This window comes from Sebastes fasciatus, chromosome 12 (assembly GCF_043250625.1).
Source record: "Sebastes fasciatus isolate fSebFas1 chromosome 12, fSebFas1.pri, whole genome shotgun sequence".
Lineage (NCBI taxonomy): Eukaryota > Metazoa > Chordata > Actinopteri > Perciformes > Sebastidae > Sebastes > Sebastes fasciatus.
Window position 1 is genome coordinate 15,121,812 of NC_133806.1, and position 20,748 is coordinate 15,142,559.

A 20,748-nucleotide genomic window follows, 5' to 3' on the forward strand; every position below is an offset into this window, starting at 1 on the left:
GTGCACATAATCTCTCTCACATACACACAAACACACAGACGAGGCAAACAGTGCGGTATTAGCTGTGGGTCAGTTAGCTCATTTGTCCCTCGTCGTAGTCCAGTCAGTGTGGCTCATATGAAAATGGCGGCATGGAGCGATTGGCTGTGGGGCTGGGACGGGGGGGGGGAAGCACGAGATGAAAGGGTGCTCGGGTGTTTTTTTTTCCAACTTCACAGATCAAGCCGATGGGTTGTAGAACCCTGCGGCGCTGCACACATGATGAAAGGGAAACAGCACTCCCCTTCCACATGTACTGTACGTGTGCGAGTACAGTGTGTGCAGATTGATATAGACTTCAGTAGATATATTTCTTAAAACATACATGTATCATACTGTATGTAAGAAGCAAGAGAGTAGCGAAAGAAACAGGAGAGAATTTATCAATAAAATGCAGTAGAAAGGCAAATCCACAGGGAGGACAGAATGATTTTAAGAAAGGGATAACCAGAGATAGAGTAGAGCAGAGAATAAATGAAATGACAGAGTCAGTCAGGGGAAATAGAATTGAAAGAGAATCAAAACAGAGAGACGAAGGGGAACCTGTTATTGGCAGAATACTGAGAGAGATGGAGGGCGAGAGGTGCAGGAGCGCAAGGGCCACTGCACCGCATAGCAAGAGACGACGCCGGTGTTGCGAGAGAGAGAGACAAAGACAGGAAGAGAGTGAGAGAAAGAGTTAAGCCCTGCACCACAGACATGCGTTGCAAATCCCCCAGGGACCCGGTGGCAGATCAGTACAGGATCAATCTGCTGCACCTCAGCGGGGACGCGGCACACTCCTTCCATTAATTTCCCACACACCGTTCATAAGTCACTGTACTGGGTGCGTGTGTGTGTGTGTGTGTGTGTGTGTGTGTGTGTGTGTGTGTGTGTGTGTGTGTGTGTGTGTGTGTGTGTGTGTGTGACCATTAAGAAGTGACTGAGGACTGGGAGGTGCTTTTAGGAGAAGGGAGATGGAGGGTGAAAGAATGGAGTTGAACAGAGATAGATAGCTGTGTTGGGTGCAGAGATTTATCAACTGACCAATCCAGACCATGCATATTTTACAACTTCAAGATAAAAGCATCGTTGAGCAGCAAGCACTAAATATAATGTATATTTAATCAAATAAAAATTGTATTCCTGCATTTTATATGCATAAAAAAGCTCAAAAGAAAATACATCACTGTGCCCGGCTCGAAGATAAATGACAGCACACTAAGCAAGTGATGGAAATCCCACATGGGAGCTGATCAAGGATCAGTTTATCCCCACCACTCTGCCGTCATAGCCATTAGAGAGAAAAGCATAACACTGACCTCAGATCAGTGTTTGGGGACACCATGATCCAACTGCTTGTAACTCAATCTTATTAGAGCGTTAAGTCATTACTGCATGTACACACAGAGGCCTCACAATGCAATTAGCCATTAGCCCATCACACTGACAAAGCATGGCTAATTAGCAGATCGCAGGCGCACAGGAAGCAGAACAAAACATATTTAATATCCCCCATCAACAGAATATCAGAATATCATGTGTCAGGTACTGTTTAGACGTTTTGTCATGCTCGGTTGAGCAGCATTTTTTTTAAAGAGTCGTATTTGTGAATAAATTCAAAACTAGGCGTCAGCGGTCGCCATAAGCACCATAGATATGGGTCAGTAGGGGCCTACTACACCTACTACATTGTTAGGGGTGTAACGATTCATCTACTACATCGATATATCGATTTATATTCCTACGATCCAACTACATCGGTAGGTAAGTTGTCCTTCACAGGAGACGTATATCGATATAAAATCGATTTGAAACGCAAAAATCGATTGTATCGATACTAAGGATTTGCACATTGTACTGTATATAAGGATAACAAACGTTATATGAAAGTGTTTTTTAGTACTTTTATTAGTAAAGACATGTTAAACGTTACTCCGGTTCACTCTCCAGACATGCGCCAGCTTGCCAGCTCTGCCCTCTGCAGCACGAGCGCGCATCCATGGCGTGCATCCATGGCGTGCATGCAAACGAACGGCGCACTAGACTCCTCGCTCTGTCACCCGGTAGAGGAGCCGGTCGGCAGAGTTGATGAGTCGGCACTTGATGAGGGCGGCTTCGTTTTTTCATTCAGAGAAAATTACTTTCCTTTCCCCGTCATCAATGTGCCCGCAGCATCAGCCTCACGTATCTAGCCGGACAGCAGACGGTCCGCGAGGCAAATTATCACAGGAGTAAAGTAAAAAACTAAACAGAAATTCAACTAACGTTAGTCTAACATAGTTTTAAAATGTTTTCCCGTATGTTTCCCGTATGTATGAAAAGACCCCAAATGAACCCTTTAGGTGGACTACCTGATTACTATAAGCAAATTATTTAAACAGGGTTTGTATAGGAATGATTAATGTCCCAAGCTGTTTGATCACTATAAGTTCATCTCTGTATTATTGCTCCGTTTATATTGAAAATGAGGACAGAAGCAGCAGGTTAAATCACTGTTCATTTAACTTTAATAGAAGTTGGTTTATTATAATTTTTGTTAAATATTTCACTGCCTTGTATCTTGAGAACTGAATCAGCAGGTCCCGCAGTTGCACTTTTTATTATTTGTGTATGTAGGTGTATGTGTTTGACATTAATCATTGTTTACTTGTTTATATCCATAATTAATTTATCCCTGACCTGTACTGTCCAGTATCCAGCTATTTATTTCACAGTCACATTGATTGAATTTTTGGCAAAAAAAAAGATACTGTATCGATTTCAAATCATTGAATCGTATCGTATCGCTCTAGATGAGCCAAATATCGTCCTTGAATCGTATCGGAGCCATCCATCCATCCATCTGCAACCGCTTATCCCGTTAGGGGTCGCGGGGGGGCTGGAGCCGATCCCAGCCGACATTGGGCGAAGGCAGGGTACACCCTGGACAGGTCAGTCCATCGCAGGGCTGACACATAGAGACAGACAACCATTCACGCTCACACTCACGGGCAATTTAGAGTCCACAATTAACCTAACCTGCATGTCTTTGGACTGTGGGAGGAAACCGGAGTACCCGGAGAAAACCCACGCTAACACGGGGAGAACATGCAAACTCCACACAGAAGGGTCCCAAGCCGGATTCGAACCTACAACCCTCTAGCTGTGAGGCGCCAGTGCTAACCACTGCACCACCGTGCAGCCCTCGTATCGGAGCCATGGTAATCAAAATTGTATCGTATCGTTGTAAAAACGTATCGTTAAACCCCTATACGTTTTGAACGTGAAAGCGAAACTTAAAAGCAACACGTTGTAAAACTGCATGAAACATTACGTTTTGAACACAAACAAAAGGCTTCTTTAGGTTTAGGCAACAAAACTAAGACTTCTTGAGGTTTAGGCAACAAATCCACTTAGTTAAGTTTAGGGAAAACATTGTGTTTTGGCTTAAAGGAACAGCGTGTAACAATTAGGGGGATCTATTGTCAGAACAGGAATATAACATCAATAATTACATTTCCTTTAGTGTATAATCACCTGATAATAAGAATCGTTGTGTTTTTGTTACCTTGAAAGAGCCGTTTATATCTACATAGGGAGCGGGTCCTCCTCATGGAGTCCGCCGCATTGCACCACCATGTTTTTACAGTAGCCGAGAACGGACAAACCAAACACGGTTAACTTTACTTGCATGACGTTACTCGCTCCCGTCACCGCCACCCTCTCTCTCTCTTGCTTCACCACTCACTTCTCTAGTACACACATACGCTGGCTCTGCTCCAAATGACCTACGCTACTCTGACAACTGGCTCTAGAGAGGGCCATTCGTGTCTTCGCGTCGGCCACCGTAGCTCTCCTACACGCTTGACACACAGGAGAGACTTCAGTTGGTTGTAATCTGCGACCTCACCGCTAGATACCGTCAGATCCTACACACTGACCTTTAAAATAACTACGTTTCAAAAGTGAACGCGAAACTTAACGCTTGTGAACACAAAGACAACTACATGTTGTCCCATCCATCACCCCCAACCTCCACCTCACATGGAGTTTCACACTGTCTATGCTAGACTTCCACTTCTGCTCCTGTTATGATTACTATGGTCGCTTAAGGTCGCTGTCGTCTTCTTTTAGACCTTCTTTCGGTGATCTACCATGTGAATAGATGATAAAACCTACTATTGGGTGTAGTGGGCCCCTATTGACATATCTATGGTGCTTATAGCGACTGATAATGCATATTTAATTGCCTGATAACACTCTAATCATCTGAAAGCTAAAACTATTTCGAATTTAGTTTCACTTATCTTTCTTTGTTTGCCACTCTATTTGACTCCAAAACAAACACAAAAAGCCTATAGGCTATAAATGCAAATATCATTCAACCCAGGTCTATGGATGAATTCCCAGAAAGCTGCATCAGGGTCAGGTCTGTTTAAAATTCTGTTCTGATCAGCAGAAACATCTGTTTGCTGTAGTAGAAACAGAGCTGGTCAGGTGGCTCTGACTGAGGTTGAGAGTTGAGGCAGAGTGTTAGGAGTGTTGCTCTCTTTGAGGGTGAAAGAAGTGGATTATGTTAGGTCAGCTCTGGCCAGATCAAAGCAAAAAGTCTGACGAGAACCAAGAAACCTCTGAGAAATATATGCAAGCATGCACACACACATACACACACACACACACACACACACACACACACACACCGCACACACACACTCTGGCAGAGGACTGCCTGTCAGAATGCCAAAGAAACTACTCTTTGAGCTCTCCATAAATTTACTTTGAAGGAGTTCTGACTGGGTAATAGCTTGTATGGAAAATACTATCACGAGAGAAAACACACACACACACACACACACACACACACACACACACACACAAGCCCGCACGGCACAAACACAATCTCAAAGCCCCTTATTTATAATCGCATTTGTGACAAAAAGAATTGGAAGGAAACACAGCACCACTGGCATTAATTAAAGAGAATCATATTTTATGAAGCAATTCTCAGGAAGTAAGTGCAGCACTGACCCTCCAGCCCCACCCCAGACAGACAATGTCAAATTAACTAACACATTTAAATTAGGGCATAGACCAGACCAGTCTGGGCTAGGAGCAACATCACCCTACTAGCAACCCGCCTTAGCAACCCATAAGTAGGCCTGTAGTGTCGGCGAGGTTACTAGAGCAGAACTGGGCCTTGTACAATGCTGAAAACACACACACACACACTGGTTTCTGTGGGTATATGTGCCCTGTCACTGTGGTGGGATGAGCTTTTTCATGGTGCAACATGCGGACCCTAGACCTGGTGAGTACAACGTGTGGCACTCCTGTGTTTCCTTGATATAATTCATGGCCGATACAGCCAATGAAGACCCTGTTTGAATTCTGGAGCACCACACGTATTGCTTCCCAGGTAACGGGCCAATATAGAGAGAGGGGACGAGCTTGAGGCTGCACCAGGATCTCTTACAAACTCAGGCACTACACCGGCCTGGAGCACACTGCACTAGGCTGGACTGGACTGTTCAACACATACAATCTGACCCAGACAGTACAGTAAATCTGATAAATCAAAGCAGATAAGGACAACAAGGTAAATCAAAAGAGGAGCAAGTCGGCGAAGTAAAACAAATTGAACCCGACTACTCTAAACGGGAATTGATGGATCAGAACGGGCAGGACAGTGCAAAGCAGAGTGCAGGACTATACGGCAAACTCAAGAGACAGACGGCTCAAAACAGGCAGAACAGTGAATGTGCTTAACTTCCTCCGCTAACCAAATCTGGGAACCAAATTTTATACAAAAGACTGAAGAAATTAGAAGAGCTACGGTGTGTGCGTGGCTTGCATTTTGAAGCCACACAAGCCCGTGTTGGATGATCGGACTACTTGAGGCGATGCTTTAGATTGCAGCTTAGCGAGGGCTAGAGGAAGATGAGGATCATTGGCTGAGTGATGTACGCATTGTGTGTTAAATATGCATGCACAGCAAAGTGTGTGTGTGTGTGTGTTTCTCAGAAATAGCAGGAGAGGAAAAACAGAGGAAGAGGGAAGGAGAGTACTACAAAATCATGCTGCAGTGGGCTTCTACGAATGATTGGCGCACATGCAATACACACAGTAAATGGCATGTACCCTCTCAATGTAAAACACACACATTCAATAGTAGAAATACACAGAAACACACTTGTGTCCTGACTGGTTTGAGGCTATCAGTGATATGGAGCTTTTTGGGATTACATGCGGGGCAGCACAAACTGATGATTTAAAGATTAGGCGATCAACATGATATCAACGCTTTATCATAGCCACTTCAAGCCAAACCAGTCCAGTCTAGATCAGCATAGACAGCAGACACTTCGCCACCACGCCGCCCCTCAGCTCTCTTCCAAAGTGAGCGTTTGAATATTTCACCTTCCACTGATTAAGGTCCGAACTGAGCAGAGGGGGAACGTAGCAGGTTTTGACCAGTGCTTTGGGGGGAAAGTGAAGGACATTATGCTATATTACCCAGCAGGCACCAGGTGGTGGCGGTGCAGAGGACACCATGGCAACGCCATGAAAATGCCATGGCAACGCCATAGCAACTGTGGCCTCATTTGCTCGCTGGTGGTGTGGTACAGCCCAGACTTGCTACAGTGGCATGGTCGTCAGATACACACTTCAGTCACATCAGTAATAGTAACATTGTTCATTAGTTATTTCATCAATCAATTAATTGATCAGCATCATCAACAATCAGTCAAAAGGAGCAAGAACACAGTATCTACTGGTCTCTGTTTTTTGCTAAGTGAGAGACGGACAGAGGGATGAGCTGATTGAAAAAGAAAGTGATCAAAGGAGGAAAGCAAAAGGTCAATGGGTGGGTTAATTAAAGTGATGTGATCGGCGTATGATAAAACTTTAAAAAGAGGAGAGGTGGAGGATGCTCATAGCTTGTTAATGAAAACCAGGAGAACGAACGGCAGACGAGAAAGCAAAAGAGACAGCAGACTGTGTGAGAGAAACATACTGATGTGTCAAAACGTAATGTTAGGTAGTACGAGAGGAGTGACAGACTGATAGCTATAGTAGATACAGATGAATAGAGTTTAGACTTTTACTTGTCTTTTTTGTCACAGGCACTAATGTCTTCACAGTCATATAGGAGGAATCGAAATTCAAAAATGATTTCAGTGTCTAGAATCGCTACAAAGCTAAAACATTTAAAACTATTTCATCTAACACTTCCTCCAAATATACCAAACTTAACTAATATATATATATACCTGTATGTATATATATGTATATATTTATTTGTACATATATATTTCTTTATAGATAAATGATAGAATTCAAATGATAAATTGAATACAATAAAATATCTCAGTTAAATCACAGTATAACATGGTACATTCTCAAAAACATAGTATATTTTAATATATTCTTTTTTTATCAGCGTAAAATAAAAAATAAATAAAAACAAAAATAAGCCAGAGGGTTTTTTAAGAGTCACTTCTGTTCATGCAGTCACAGACTTAAGTATTAGCGCCTCAATAGAAATCAATAATGCTCAATGACATACCAGGTTTAAGCCCTGTTGATTGGGTGAAAATGACTTTGTTCTACTACACAGGAAGCAGTCAAACTGTTGCCGTGGTTTCCACTGTTCTGGTGCAGAGTAGAGCGAGCGTGCTACCTCGCTGAAAGGTGGCTGCCCTGGGTCCTAAGCATTTGCTACAATTGAGCGACACAACCCTCCCACCACAAATCTCTTTGATTTCATTCAGCTAAACATGCAATGATTCTGGGGCTTTCCAAAAGGACGGGGAACGGCAAAAGCATTTCCCTAAAAACAAAGATTGAAAAAAAAGAAATTGCCCCACGCAGACCTAGAAAACAAAGCAATCCATGTGCAGATAAAAAGGTACAGTCTGCCCTCATTGAGAGGCAAAAAGGGGAATTGAGAAGGTCAACTAACCCTTCGATCTGTGACGACATGCACAAACACAACGCACAGTCCCTCGCATAGCAGGTCAACACCCCCCCTCCCCCAACCCCCTTCCTTCAAGCCATTATCAACAGCATCCAAAAAGCTACAAAGTCTAAAAGTAGGTGTTCTTTTGCTACATCATGTCAAAGCTACATTCAACTACAATAGAAGAAGAGCTGGGCTGTGGCTGGTCTTAGTGTGAGAAATGAGGTGGACATGTTGACCTCGTGAAAATGGAGCGAATGCATTGCAATGTTGGCAACATTGGCACAGGTTACACAGTAGATGGCTTCTCACAGAAGGTACAATGCTACAGTTCACACTACTCTCCCTTTGAACACATAGCATTTCGTATTCATATTGGTCAGCCAGAGCCAGGTGCTGTGGACTTTAACTCATTTATTACGATCACATCTGACCAAATTAGATTAGAAAATCAGTGAAGGTGTGGAACATCTGACTCTGGCTGAAACAAAATGAGGAAAAAAACAATTACAATGTCTCAGATGCAAACAGAAGTGCCATTGCATCGCTGTCACATTGAAGGTGGGAATATTGCTCAAAGTCAAACAGTCGTCTGATAATCGTGGAGTTATTACTGACTGCATTCAGTGAAGTCTCAGCTATTGTATATGCACCTCAAATCTAAACATTCACAGTATCATCGTTCAGTCTTATTTTCTGAAAAGGAAATAGTCAAAGTACGAGAACATTTCCTCAGCACAAGTATCTGTGGTACTTTGTTATTTGAACCTTGGTAACAGTGAATTTTATTGTCCACAATAGCAACATTAGTTAACATCAAGTGTACCTATAGATTGTGCAGTTACAACTGTGGCACGCGTGTCTGAAAAATACAATGAACGTTGTGCTTCATATAATCCTTAATCTACAATCTCAGCCAAGGTACAGTATACTGTAGTAGTGAAATACAATAATATCCTAAGAGAGCTTTTACAACGCGCTGCACTTGATTTCAATTCTTCCTCTGAATAAATCCTGACGGCCACTTTCATAAAAATAATAAAGTTCATAGCTGCACACCCCTTCCTCAGTATCTCGTAGCTACAATTATTAAACTTAACCACCAGCCTCTTGCACAATTGTCTCCAAAGCTTATTTGAATATTATGCAGCCATCTAGTGCCAATTACAGATATTGCACCAATCATCCCCTTGATCCACTTACATGATGGTGAATTATGTTCACATGTGGAAAGAAAAGATGGTGCTTTCTCTATGAAAACAAATTACTTGGAAACCAATCTCGCTTAAAAAGCTGTCGAGTGGAAATTTGGCACTGCTATTGAATCATTCCCACTTCCAACACTAGCCACATCCAGCCTCCTCTTTATTAAAACACTAATAACACAGTGAGAGAAATATATTGAGAGAATAAAAAAGAGGGCATGGGGGAGAAAAGTCTGAGTAAGAAAGAAAAGAAAAGACAGACGTAAAAGAAAATCTGCTACATGTCTTTTTTGTTCTTATTGTTATTTCTCTTTTTAAAGTTCAGTTTTGTTGTTCAAATACTTTTGATGCTCAACTGTGTTCGAGCTCTGGCTGGACCAGAGGTGACATGACAAGCTCCGACAGGGAGGAGGAGAAGGAGGTTCCTGTTCAATCTGATTGGTTAAAAGAGTTTTCTAGTAAAACATGACATCACGTGGATGGTCCTGGGGTAGAGCTAGATGGGTCTGATGGTGTCAAAGGAGGTCAAAGGGCAAACAAATAGCACTGTCCTCACTGCCCGGTGAAAGGTGATCAGGCAGACAGAGTGCATGAGAGAGCTGACTGCATTGCTTTTCATATCAACTGATTTACAAAAGGGAAGAAGAGGGGGCAGTCTCTCCAACGCCAAGAAGCAGTCCACCAATCCGGTTCAAAAGCAAACAGCCAATGAGGACAGGGAGCCAGAGTCTATTGACCAAACACTGGCATCTTTTGGGAGAGAGTGGGTCTCTCCACATCCCACCGAGGTGTGTTCTCATAGCCAGAGGGAGGGAGACGTTTTGAGCATATATCTGTGTGTACGTGTGTGCTCGTGCATGTGTGTGTGTTTGTGTGTACAAATATGACATCATTACTCACAAGTTGGAGACTACTCTTATCCGTAGTTGTGACTCGGGGAGGGGAGGAGAACCGAGGATGACATCACAAAGCTCAATTCTGAGCGGAGGAGAAGTTCGGGAGCTGTCGTCCCCGGTGATGCAGTCTCGCCTTCGCTCTCGTCGTCGTGGGAACCATCCAAACGGATGTAGCTCACCCTTGTGTGGCGTCTCACTGTCGCCCTCACGAGAACGCGTACGATGGAGCGGGTGGCGGCGGCGTTGCTCTCACACAGAGTAGTGCCAGCAGTAGAACTACTGTCTATATTAGTTCCCGCAGTGATGGTCGCTAATTGATCACCTATGGTCACCAAGGCAGCCATATCTCTGGTGTCATCCCTGGCTGCAGCTGCCATGGCACCACGGTTCTCAACAGCAGAGGTGCTCGCTCCCACGTCTCCCTCTCTCCTCTCCCCCTGTCATACCTCGCTCTCCAGGCTGGAGAAGTGGGCCGACCCTCGGCGTGAGCACAGGCTCTTGGCTTTGAGCGGCAGGTGGGGGGAGTAGAACCTCCGTGGCTGTGGCACCGAGCGCAGTCTCTGATACTGGAGTTTGGCACTGGCCGAGGCCTGAGCCTGGCCCTGGCCGACCATCCCTACCCCTGCTGGTGGTGAGACAGAGGATGTGGAGGGTGGAGGCGGGATGGGCATCGGGAGGGAGGTGGGAGACATGGACGGCTGGGGTGGCGACGGTGACGGCTGAGGTGGATGGTCTGTGGGCTGTGTGCTGAGGCTGAGGTTAGATTGGCTGCCTGATTTGGCCTGACTGGGATCTGGTTTTGGGGGCAGAGGCTTGGGGCGGGAACCCCCGCTGAAGCTGTGGCAGTGGGGGAGAAGCTCTTCCTGGCTGTGGGAAAGCGCCGTGGCTCCTCTCTTGGAGTGTGAGGCGTGCGAGCGGCTGTGGGGGTGTGGGTAAGGATGGGGTTGGGGGTAAAGGCTACAGGAACACATGGTGGCCCGTCCTGCTTCATCCCCTCTGTCCCTAGCTCGCCCCTTGCTCTTCCCTCCTCCACTCTTCCACTTTCTCTCTCCCTTCACAGGGATCTTGTCCATAGACCAGTATCTCCGAGGTGGAGGGAAGGCCGCGGGGGGCGGCGGCCACTGTGAGCCGAGCCCTCCACTCCCTCCCCCTGAGCCCCAACCTACTCCTGGCCCTGAACCCCAGAAATCAGCACCAATCCATCCCTCTGCTCGAGTTCCTAGTAAGGAATCATCCCGACTGTTAACACTGCCCCCTTTCTCTCTGGAGGGGTAGGTGCCAAAGAACCAGCCTCCTCCACCTATGCCTCCTATTCCCGAGCTGCCTCCCCCTGGCCCCCCTTCCCAGTATCTTTCAAAACGGCCAAACTCCCCTGACGAGCCCTCATCTGAATAACTGTCCTCAGCCCTGGCCCTGTCCCTCTCTGACTCAGACACTGCCCCCCTACCTGCTCTCCTTCGCCTCCCCCCCACCCGCTCCCTCCCTCTCTCCTCCTCTTCCTCATCCTCATCATCCTCGTCATCCTCAGAGTCCCACTCAGGGAAGGAAAGCCCTTCTCTCGTCTGTGCTTTATCTTTCTCATAATGCATTAACAAGGGACGTCGCTCTCCGACTCTACCGCTGTCGTCTCTTTCCATCCCTCCACTTCTCCTCCGCTTGGAGGATGGGAGGAGTGGATGGAGGGATGTTGGAGGAGTATTAGAATCATCTCCTCTTCCATTCACCCAAAATTTGACTGATGCGGGGAGTTTGTTGAGGTTGGGGTAGCGCTTATTGGGGATACGATGTCTGGAATGAGAGTGTGAGGATTTGGGACGCCTCTCCCTGCTTCTGCTGCTGTCCTCCTGTTCCCTTTCATTGCCCTCATCTCCTCCTTCTCTCCTACCTCTCTCCCTATCTCCTTCCCACGAATCCCGTCCCTTCTCCCCAAATGTGCTACGATACTGGGCAGAGAAGGAGGAGTAGTCTTGTATTCCTCCTTCCCTCTCTCCTTCTGCCTCCCCTTCCCTCTCTGGCTCTACATCTCCCTCCTCTGGCTCGGAGCGTCTTCCCCCAATTGATTTCTTCCTTTTCTTTGTCTTCAGCTCCTTTTTCTTCTTCTTTTTCACCTTTCGCCGCTTCCTTTCTCTCTCTCGCTCTCTTTCCCTTTCTTCCCTCTTTTTCCTCTTTTTGTTCTTTTTCTTCTTCTTCTTCTCTTTCTCCTTCTCTTTTCTCCTCTTCTTTTCCCTTTTTTGCCTTTCAGGATCTCCACCCGCTCCACTCCTCTCTCTCTCACTCCAGCTTGCCCACCACTCTTGGAGCTGAGACAGTTGGCTTCCCCCTCTCTCCCTCTCCCGTTCCCTTTCTCTGTCACCCCAGGATGTGCGTGGTTTCCTGGGGGGTATGGGTGGTGGCAGGCGCCCGTGGCTGAAGGAACGAGGTCGGATGATTGAGCGTTCCCTCTCCCTCCCCCTGCCAAGGAGGAGGCTCGACTCTTCGGTCAGTTCCTCGTCGTCATCGTCATCCTCTCCGTCTATTCCTCCAGTCCTGTCCCGTGTGCTCCTGGAGGAGCTGTAAGAGTAGGTGGGAGAGGTGGAGCGCGAAGATGAGCCAGATGAGGACGTGGATGTAGACGAGGTGGTTGACGAAGACGAGGAGGACGTATAGTGCAAAGATGCGGAGGGCGAAGGAGGGGTGTAAGAGGGGCTGAGGGGTACGGGCACAGGAAGTGAGAGCGGGGGAGAGAGGGGGCGTGCCCTCCTCCCTCCTCCCTCCCTCACTCCGTCTCGTGCCTCTCCCCTCCGCCCCAGTGGTAGAATGTTCTCATACAGTGGCCCTCCAGGCTCTTTGGGCTTCTTAGGCCTACGCTTCCTCCAGAAGGATGAGGGGAGAGGGGGAGAGGGGTGTGGCAGCGGGGGTGTAGGAGGCAGAGGGGCCTGACTCTTAGAAGGCAATCTGGGAGTGCCCAGAGGTTTAACGGCCCCCTTCCCCTGACCTCCGCTGCCACCTCCCACCACCCTCTTCCCCACCCCGTGGTCCATGCCCTTCTCTGAATAGAAGGCCACACTGGCTGGAGGGGGCTGGGGGTGGCCCCTGGGCATAGTCTTGGGGGTCTGGGACCCTGCCTGCTGCTCCATGCAGGGCCCCAGTCCCTCAGGGTCAATGGGACCATAGTATCTCTTATAGCCATCAAGTCCCCCACCCCCTCCAGCAGTTGAAGCCCAGTTTGGTGGGACTTTCTGAGCAAAGGGTCCCATGTCAGTGATGGCCCCCCTTACAGCCAGTGGGTTGGTGGCTGTAGCTGTTTTGGGCAGCCTCCAGCGATCCACCACAGCCAGTCTGCGGTCTGGCCGGGCCAGGAAGGTGGAGCAAGGGAGGGGTGCACCAGCAATGGGGGTGTTCGAGGGACCCAGTGCTGTCCCAGAATGCACCACGGTGGGAGGAGAGCCCGGTAGAGGTGTTTTGTAGACGGGCTGCGGTTGCTGCTGTTGCGGTGGTTGCTGCTGTTGCGCCATGGCAATGACTGGATTGGTCATAGACGTCGAGACAACATGTGGCTGTGACGGGACCGTAACCATCGCAGTGTGGTGATGAGTGGACAAGGTCTTAGCTCCACCTGGCTTTGTTTCATCCTCAAAGCTACAGCAGCTATACATGCCCTGAGATAAGAGAGCACAAATCAAGAACAAAGAGTCAGAGTTTACTCACATGAAATAAAACAGAATAAACAGCATTTCCTGAAATGAAAAATAAGATAAATTATGAAAAATGTTGCTTTTGAGATAATGGTGCAGGATCACTGTATATTGGCAAAACATGTATAAAACATAGATGCAGCAGACTGCAGATATCATGCCACACATGTACAGCAGACATTGTAGTACTGTATGCACTTGAGAGATAGAGGGACAGAGAAAGAGGGGAGTGGATGAGAATGGAAATTATAAAACAGAAATCCAAATAAGTTCCAGTTTTCAAAAGAACTGCAAGATTGCTATTTTTCAGATAAACATCCATTCCTATTTATAGTACAGTTGTGCATTGTTTGGTTAATGGAATTGCATACATAAATGCATAAATTACAAGTGGTGAAAAAAACAAATGATCATCAGTGTAGCTACAATAATCACATGGTGTGGGCTGCTTCTGTCAAGGTCACTGTCAAAGGAACAGGATATCCAGGGTGTGAGCGGAATTGAATTTCAATTAATCTCCCGAATTGACTGAGTGGAATTGAATTGACCCTGGACCTCACACTTTCTAACACTCGAATCCAGTAACAGATAAGGGCACACGGACAGGCACACACATGTTCTTACACATGTGTGTGGACATGGTTACATGCACAGTATTGTGGCTCACGTTGTCCTGTTATAGCGTGGCGTAGTTTCAGTGCACTAAATTGAAGGAAAACCCAGTGGTTGCCACAAAAAAGGGCTTTAATGGGGTGAATGTCACGGCTGGGCAATAAGGAGAAAATCAAATATCTATAATAATAATAATAATAATAATTAATAATAATAATAATAATAATAATAATATTTTTGACCAAATACCTCGATATCAACATTGCGATGATATTGTAGGGTTGACCATTGGTGCTTTTTGATAAGTAATCATCAGTAAGGTGGATATAATGACTAAGTGGGTAAAGGCAAATAATAGAAGAGCTAGAACAGTCTGGTAAGTTCAGGAAATTACATCACTTTACTGTAATGCAGCCTTTAAAATCAGGACAAAACAACACTTATGCCATATTACGATATTAACATATCCAAAATCTAAGATGATGTCTGGTCTCATATCACAATATCAATATAATATCGATATATTGCCCAGCCCTAGTGAAAGTTAAAACATTAGCAGTGGAAATGTGGATATACAATTTTGAGAGACTAAAACCTACTGTAGGGCTGCAACCTCTTCGCCGATTATTCAACTAATCAACTAATCGATCGTCTTGATCTTAAACGACTAAAATTTCTTTAGACGATTAATCATTTTTCATGTTTTTTCATGCTGAGCACATCTCTGGTAAACACCAGATTTAAAGTGATGCTTTTGTGTGACTCTTTGTGGAGAAACTCAGTTTTACAGATCGGTCGATTAACCGACTAATCGATTAGTCGACAAAATCGTATGAATGTCAGTCGACTAAGAATCTCTTTGGTCAAGGACAACCTCACTAAAACCCTTTTCAGAATGTCTGCAAAACAGTAAGACATTTTGTGTGCTAGTCCTGAAAAACACTACACACACGCAGAGACAAAAACACTCACCCTGCTGATTGCGAGGAGAAAGTCCAATTTGCCAGAACTGGTGGCCATGCAGTGTCGAAGCTTCCAGTAGACCAAGTGTTCCCAGGCAAACACCAGCAGACTGAGGCCCATGGCCACCAGCAGCATGTAGAAGACCCCAGCCATGTTGTCAATATCCAGTTTACTGCTCATCACCTCAATTTTGTCATTATGGCAGATACCGGACAGCCAGAGGCGCTCCAGCATCTCAATCTCATCTGGAAAGAGGGTGCAGGGGGGGGGGGGGTCAGGAAGAGAAGGAGGAAAAGGGAAATGGAAGAGGTTAAAGGTCACCTATTATGCAAAATGCACTTTTCCATGTCTTTTAAACATCAATATCTGTCCCCAGTGTGTCTACAGGCCACCATAGTATCATAAAAGACCATCCTCTCTTTTTCTCCTCCTCCGTTTGTCCGGAAATGGGTGCAGAAAAAAAATTCGCTTTTTTCCTTGTATCTTGACGTCATTAGAGAATGCAAGTCACGTGAGGGTTTCCTGGTCGAACCAGAGAGAACCTTCAGTAGCTGACCCCGCCCCACAGCGCGTCACTGTCTCTCCTCCTCAACCGAACTTGAGCAAAGTAGCTCCTACAGTTAGTCTGCAAGAACCAGCAGAACAGGCTTCATGTACTCCCATCATCTAAATATAACATGTTCTTTCACAAAGGCTTTATGTAATTACACTGTTTAAACAGATGATATTTATATATTATATATATTTGATGTCATGCATGTAGCAGAGTACAGGTAGTAAATAGTGACTGTAAGCAACACAACACATTTCTGTTTCACTGTCAAACTTTATTTGAGTAGACAGATGACAATATTAATTATTCACAGCATTTGTAATCATCTCACCTGTTAGTTAGTTATGTTAACATGGTACAGGAGAAAGTCTTCAGCTCTGGTAAACTATGGTAAGCTAAGCTCCGGTGGTCTGTAGTCATGGTAACACAGAGACAGCTCCTACTGTAAATAATATACCATTACTCTGATCTTCCATACATTTATCTTTTAGCAGAAATAATGAACTGACTACTGTTTCACATCTTCTATTTTCCACCCTGATGGTCGCTGTGTTTACACACCGTGTCATAGCGGTAGCATGTAGCTAACCCGTTAGCATGTAGCTACATGCTAACGGGTTAGCTACATGCTACCGGGTTAGCTTTGTATCTCCATGTAAACAGAGCCATCTGCTCTCAGCTGTCTGCTCACAGCTGTCTGCTCTCAGCTGTCTGCTCTCCTCTGGGATGATTCTGTCGGTCATTTCTCACAGATGGATCTGTAAAGACAGACGTAAAACAGAGTGTATGTTTACGGTTTACAGAGTTGATGCATGAGGTAAACACTGAGCTAACTAACAGAGATATAAACAGCATTATTTACCTGAGAGAAACCGTCAGGAAAACCTGGAATCTGGACCGCAGATGTTCATCATGTGTCGCCGATTTCTGATCAGATTCCTCCGGTAACGTGCGCTGGGTGAAGTTTCTGGTTTATAAACTTTAAAGTGGTTTATAAACTTTATTCTAGCTGCCATCTCTCCACTCGTCTCTCTCTCTCTCTCTCTCTCTCTCTCTCTCGGGAGGGAGGGGGAGGGTGACGCTGTTGTTGAGGACGTTTGATTGACAGAAAACGCTGACCAATCAGAGCAGAGTGGGAGGAGACAGAGGCTACAGACACAGAAATCAGCACTTTTGGAAATGGGCTGAAACAGAGGTTATAGAGACATGCTGGAATGCATGATCTGATTGTTTTTTTGAAAAAAAAACTTCAGAGACATGGTTTGGAGGTGTCTGAGACCTATAATAACTAGTTTAAATGGAGTATAATATGTGACCTTTAAAGGTAGAAGAAGAAAGAAAAAATAGAAAGTGGAGGGAGGAGAAGAGGATTGAAATGCACAATAAAAAAGATCAAATAAAGTAGGACAAGACCAGACAAGACATAAAGGGGTTAAGAGATGAGAGAAGGGTACGTTGGATACGTGAAGAATTAAAGGTGGGTGGGGTTTAGGGGTTATTTCAAGGTTGTAGACACAGACAGACAGACAGACAGACACAGACAGACAGACAGAGGGGGCAATAGATAGTGACAAGGGACACACAGGGAGAGAGAAAGGCTAATAATAAGCACTAAAGTACAGGTCTACAGAATTGCTTGCTGTTTGCCCATTATCCAAGGTGACTCGTCAAGGTCAGAGGTCAGTATACAAAAAGCAGCACCGTGTCCAAAGTAACAAAGAGGAAGGAGCCCGAGACAGAGAGAGAGAGTCCAAAACAATGAAGTAGCACTGAGAAGTAAAATGGCACAGACAACCTAATCTCAACATTGTAACCTGGAGTAAATGAGGAGAGGAGGAGAGGAGGAGAAGGGGAGACCAGGAGCCACCGTGAGATGGTTGGATAGGTTGAACAAGCACAGATGAGGGGGGAAAGAGGTGATGAGAGAGTTGGGGCGACAAAGAGAGAGAGAGGGAGCAGCATTCTTTCTCTGTCCACGAACGCATCAGGGGAAATGAGACAGACAAGGGACAGAGAGAGAGTTAGGGGGAGCTGGTACAAGGGAAGCAGAGATGGAGGACGAGAGGCTGAGATTGTGTCATTATGACAAACAGCAGGAACACTCCTCAGCTTGAAGAGGATGAGAGGAGACAAAAAGAGGCAAAAATGTGAAGAGAGAGAGAGAGAGACGATGGTAAGGGACAGAGACAGAGGCAGAGGGAGAAGATCATAATCATTTAATTGTGCTGGAGGGATGGTCAGAATCTCCATCAAGGTGGTAAGCTCGGGGGGATTCAAGATTCCCATCTGTTAACCTACCTGGAGAACCAGGCAAGACCGCTTTACCCACTACCACTCTGCCTGTTCATTTATGATCTCACTGGTCTAACGAATCCGAGCTGCCCTGCTCAACCTGTGATTGGCTGCTCGGGTTGCTGGTGTAACCATAGTGATGGACAGCCAGAAGATACAGCGCATGATTCATGATGGATTTAAAGAGCCGTACTCTCCAACAGAACTCATAATGAGAGCTTTCTGCTGCACTAATAGCAGGATGAGCAGCACAGCAATAACCAGGTCTGAAAATTGCATTTTACTGCATATTACTGTACAGTCTGTGAACTATTTCTAAGTAAAACTGCTAAAGTCGCGCATCCGCTCGCAACACCACACCGCTCTGCGTAAACTCAAGCTCTGGCTTTTCATTTGTGCCATCATTAGCCGTGCTTGCGTAGCTCAGATGAAGCCGACTCAGTCATCTGTGTGATCTGGCTAATGTGTCTCCTGTAGAACATCATTAGCCAATCAGCCGTGGCCTCCAGCTACAGCAACAGATGGACACAGTGCTACTGCAGCCCACTGGCAGACTCAGGTAACAACTCCCCTCTCAGATTCATTCATACACACATAACATTCCCAGACACAAAGGTCTGTTTTCAACTCCGGAGCAAAGAGGATTTAACGGTGTCATTGACCTTCAGTAGCAGCTGTGTGTCCAAACAGGAGCCTGATGTGAAAACAGCAAGTGTCTTAGTGAAGGCTACAGATAAACAGGTAGTCTCATGTCTGTCCTCCACTTCACAAGCCCCAGTCGAATCCTTTCTCTAAGCTCTAAGTCTCATCTCCTGGCTTTCCTGCCATTTGACTTCCAGTGATTCATCTCGGGTTTCTTCTTCGTCTCCCTCTTTTACAATCCCGACTGTTTCTCACGGCACCGGTTTCTTTCCCTCCCTTAGGCCTTTGTGATGGCAGTTGTCTCTACCTCTCAGTCGCAGCCAGCTCAGGCCTGCCAAATCTGACAGGTGTGTCAAATCCACACTCCACCTCTGTCGGTTTCTGGCAGGTCAGGTCAGGTAGAGCTGGCACGCTGCAAACACAGAGCTGGCATGCACCACAAAGACATTATTTAATAAAGGAAACTGTATTTGTGTGTGTGCGTGAGTATGGAAATGTGAAAGTGCCTGAGTGCATGCCTGCATTTTGCCAGATGTGGCACGATGCCAGACATGTCCAGAGATGCTGAGCTCCACAGTTGTTGAGCAGTAAACCATGACCCCTGCTTTTATCACAACATGACAAACCTCTCGGCATTCATTGCAAGATTTCTGGAAAAAAATGAAATAAAATAAAAAGCACCCTGCCAGCCAAGAGCTGCAAACCCAGCTAAATATCTACTCACTGAATAATACATTCTTGGAATCAAAATCCTGATACTATGCAAAAAATACAAGTGGATCTGATAAGCGGGGGGGGAAAGGAAATCTTGCTACTCAGCAGTTTTGCCTTTATGAGGATACAAGTCGTAGTGAGATCAATGGACCTTCTCTTAAAGCCGTGGTATGAATCACCAGAGGCAGCAACAAGGAGAACAATACACTCGCGGGGTTGACAAAGCAGTGGCGGACTCTTCTCTAGTGCCCCTCTAATGCGGTTGTAAAATGATATAATTCAACCTGGCATGGTACAATAATAATGATGTAACACTGTGACATGATTTAGCCCGGCTGAAGGTGTGATGCAGAGTCCTTGAGCCGCAGGGCGATTGTTGAGATGCAGCCTTTGAGGGCACGCTGAATGTGAGCCCCCCCCACTCCCTCCCTCCACATCCACACAAACTAATCCTCTTCCTTAGTAATCCACTCCAATAACGCCTGCCTACAACTACAACCCTCAGCATTCAACACCACCCTGTAACTAGATCCATCCAGTGTACACAGCTGACGTTAAGGGCAGAACAGAAGCAAGGACAAGGGGGGTGTACCACGAATTAAAAGAAACAACAGACATAGCATGTCAAGGCTGTCTGGACTCTCTGTTTTTCTTGCACACACACATCCTTTCCCAGGTCCAAGTATTCAGCTCCAGACGGCGGTCTTATTTAATAGATCTTGGCATCAAATTGGCATTATCAGTGTGTAAGCAGCTAAAGTGTCCGCGTGCCAGAAGAAACGGCTAAAGGGCTTTGTCCGCCACGCCGTAAGCAAAGCTGATTTAAAACACGAGGAAAAGCCAAACAAGCAGCATCCGATTGAGACAATAAATGTGTGTGGCGGACTGTGTAAAACGACAATCAAGCATTAGTGTACTTATAGCTAAAAACAGATTCTCTCTGTCAAAAACAAGCAGCCGTCCTCCCATGGATTAATCCTCGACACAAGTGTGTGCAGCAGACAGACAGCATACTAATAATGCTCCCATAGCTATCAATTATCCAATTATCTGATCTCTTTTTGCTTCGGTGCACTCATCACATGTTCAGGTGTTTCTTTTAGGTTACTTTTTTTCCTCACTCTCTGTGTCAGTATCAGCTAATCTGTAATGAGTGTAAATCTGTCACTGCATAAATCGTGATGATCTTTTTTTACAACATTGACTCACACACTTAAATCCTTTTTTCCCCCCTTTT

General features: G+C 45.7%; 2 protein-coding genes across 5 annotated transcripts in view; both read right to left on the reverse strand.

Annotated features, from left to right (window-relative positions):
- prkcg (protein kinase C, gamma) overlaps nucleotides 1-10,205 on the reverse strand; it is a 36,647-nt gene extending 26,442 nt beyond the window's left edge. The window contains exon 1 of one of the 2 annotated variants that reach the window (XM_074653437.1): nucleotides 10,066-10,205. The gene's annotated coding sequence lies outside the window, so the exon portion shown is untranslated. The remainder of the gene's footprint in view (nucleotides 1-10,065) is intronic. The other variant, XM_074653438.1, reaches the window with a different exon arrangement.
- grin2db (glutamate receptor, ionotropic, N-methyl D-aspartate 2D, b) overlaps nucleotides 7,002-20,748 on the reverse strand; it is an 88,973-nt gene continuing 75,226 nt past the window's right edge. For all 3 annotated transcript variants that reach the window (XM_074653434.1, XM_074653433.1, XM_074653435.1), the window contains 2 exons: nucleotides 15,320-15,555; nucleotides 7,002-13,699 (listed from right to left, as the gene is read on the reverse strand). In XM_074653434.1, coding sequence (XP_074509535.1) covers nucleotides 10,502-13,699; nucleotides 15,320-15,555 — 3,434 coding nt within the window. In that variant the 3' untranslated portion in view covers nucleotides 7,002-10,501. The remainder of the gene's footprint in view (nucleotides 13,700-15,319; nucleotides 15,556-20,748) is intronic.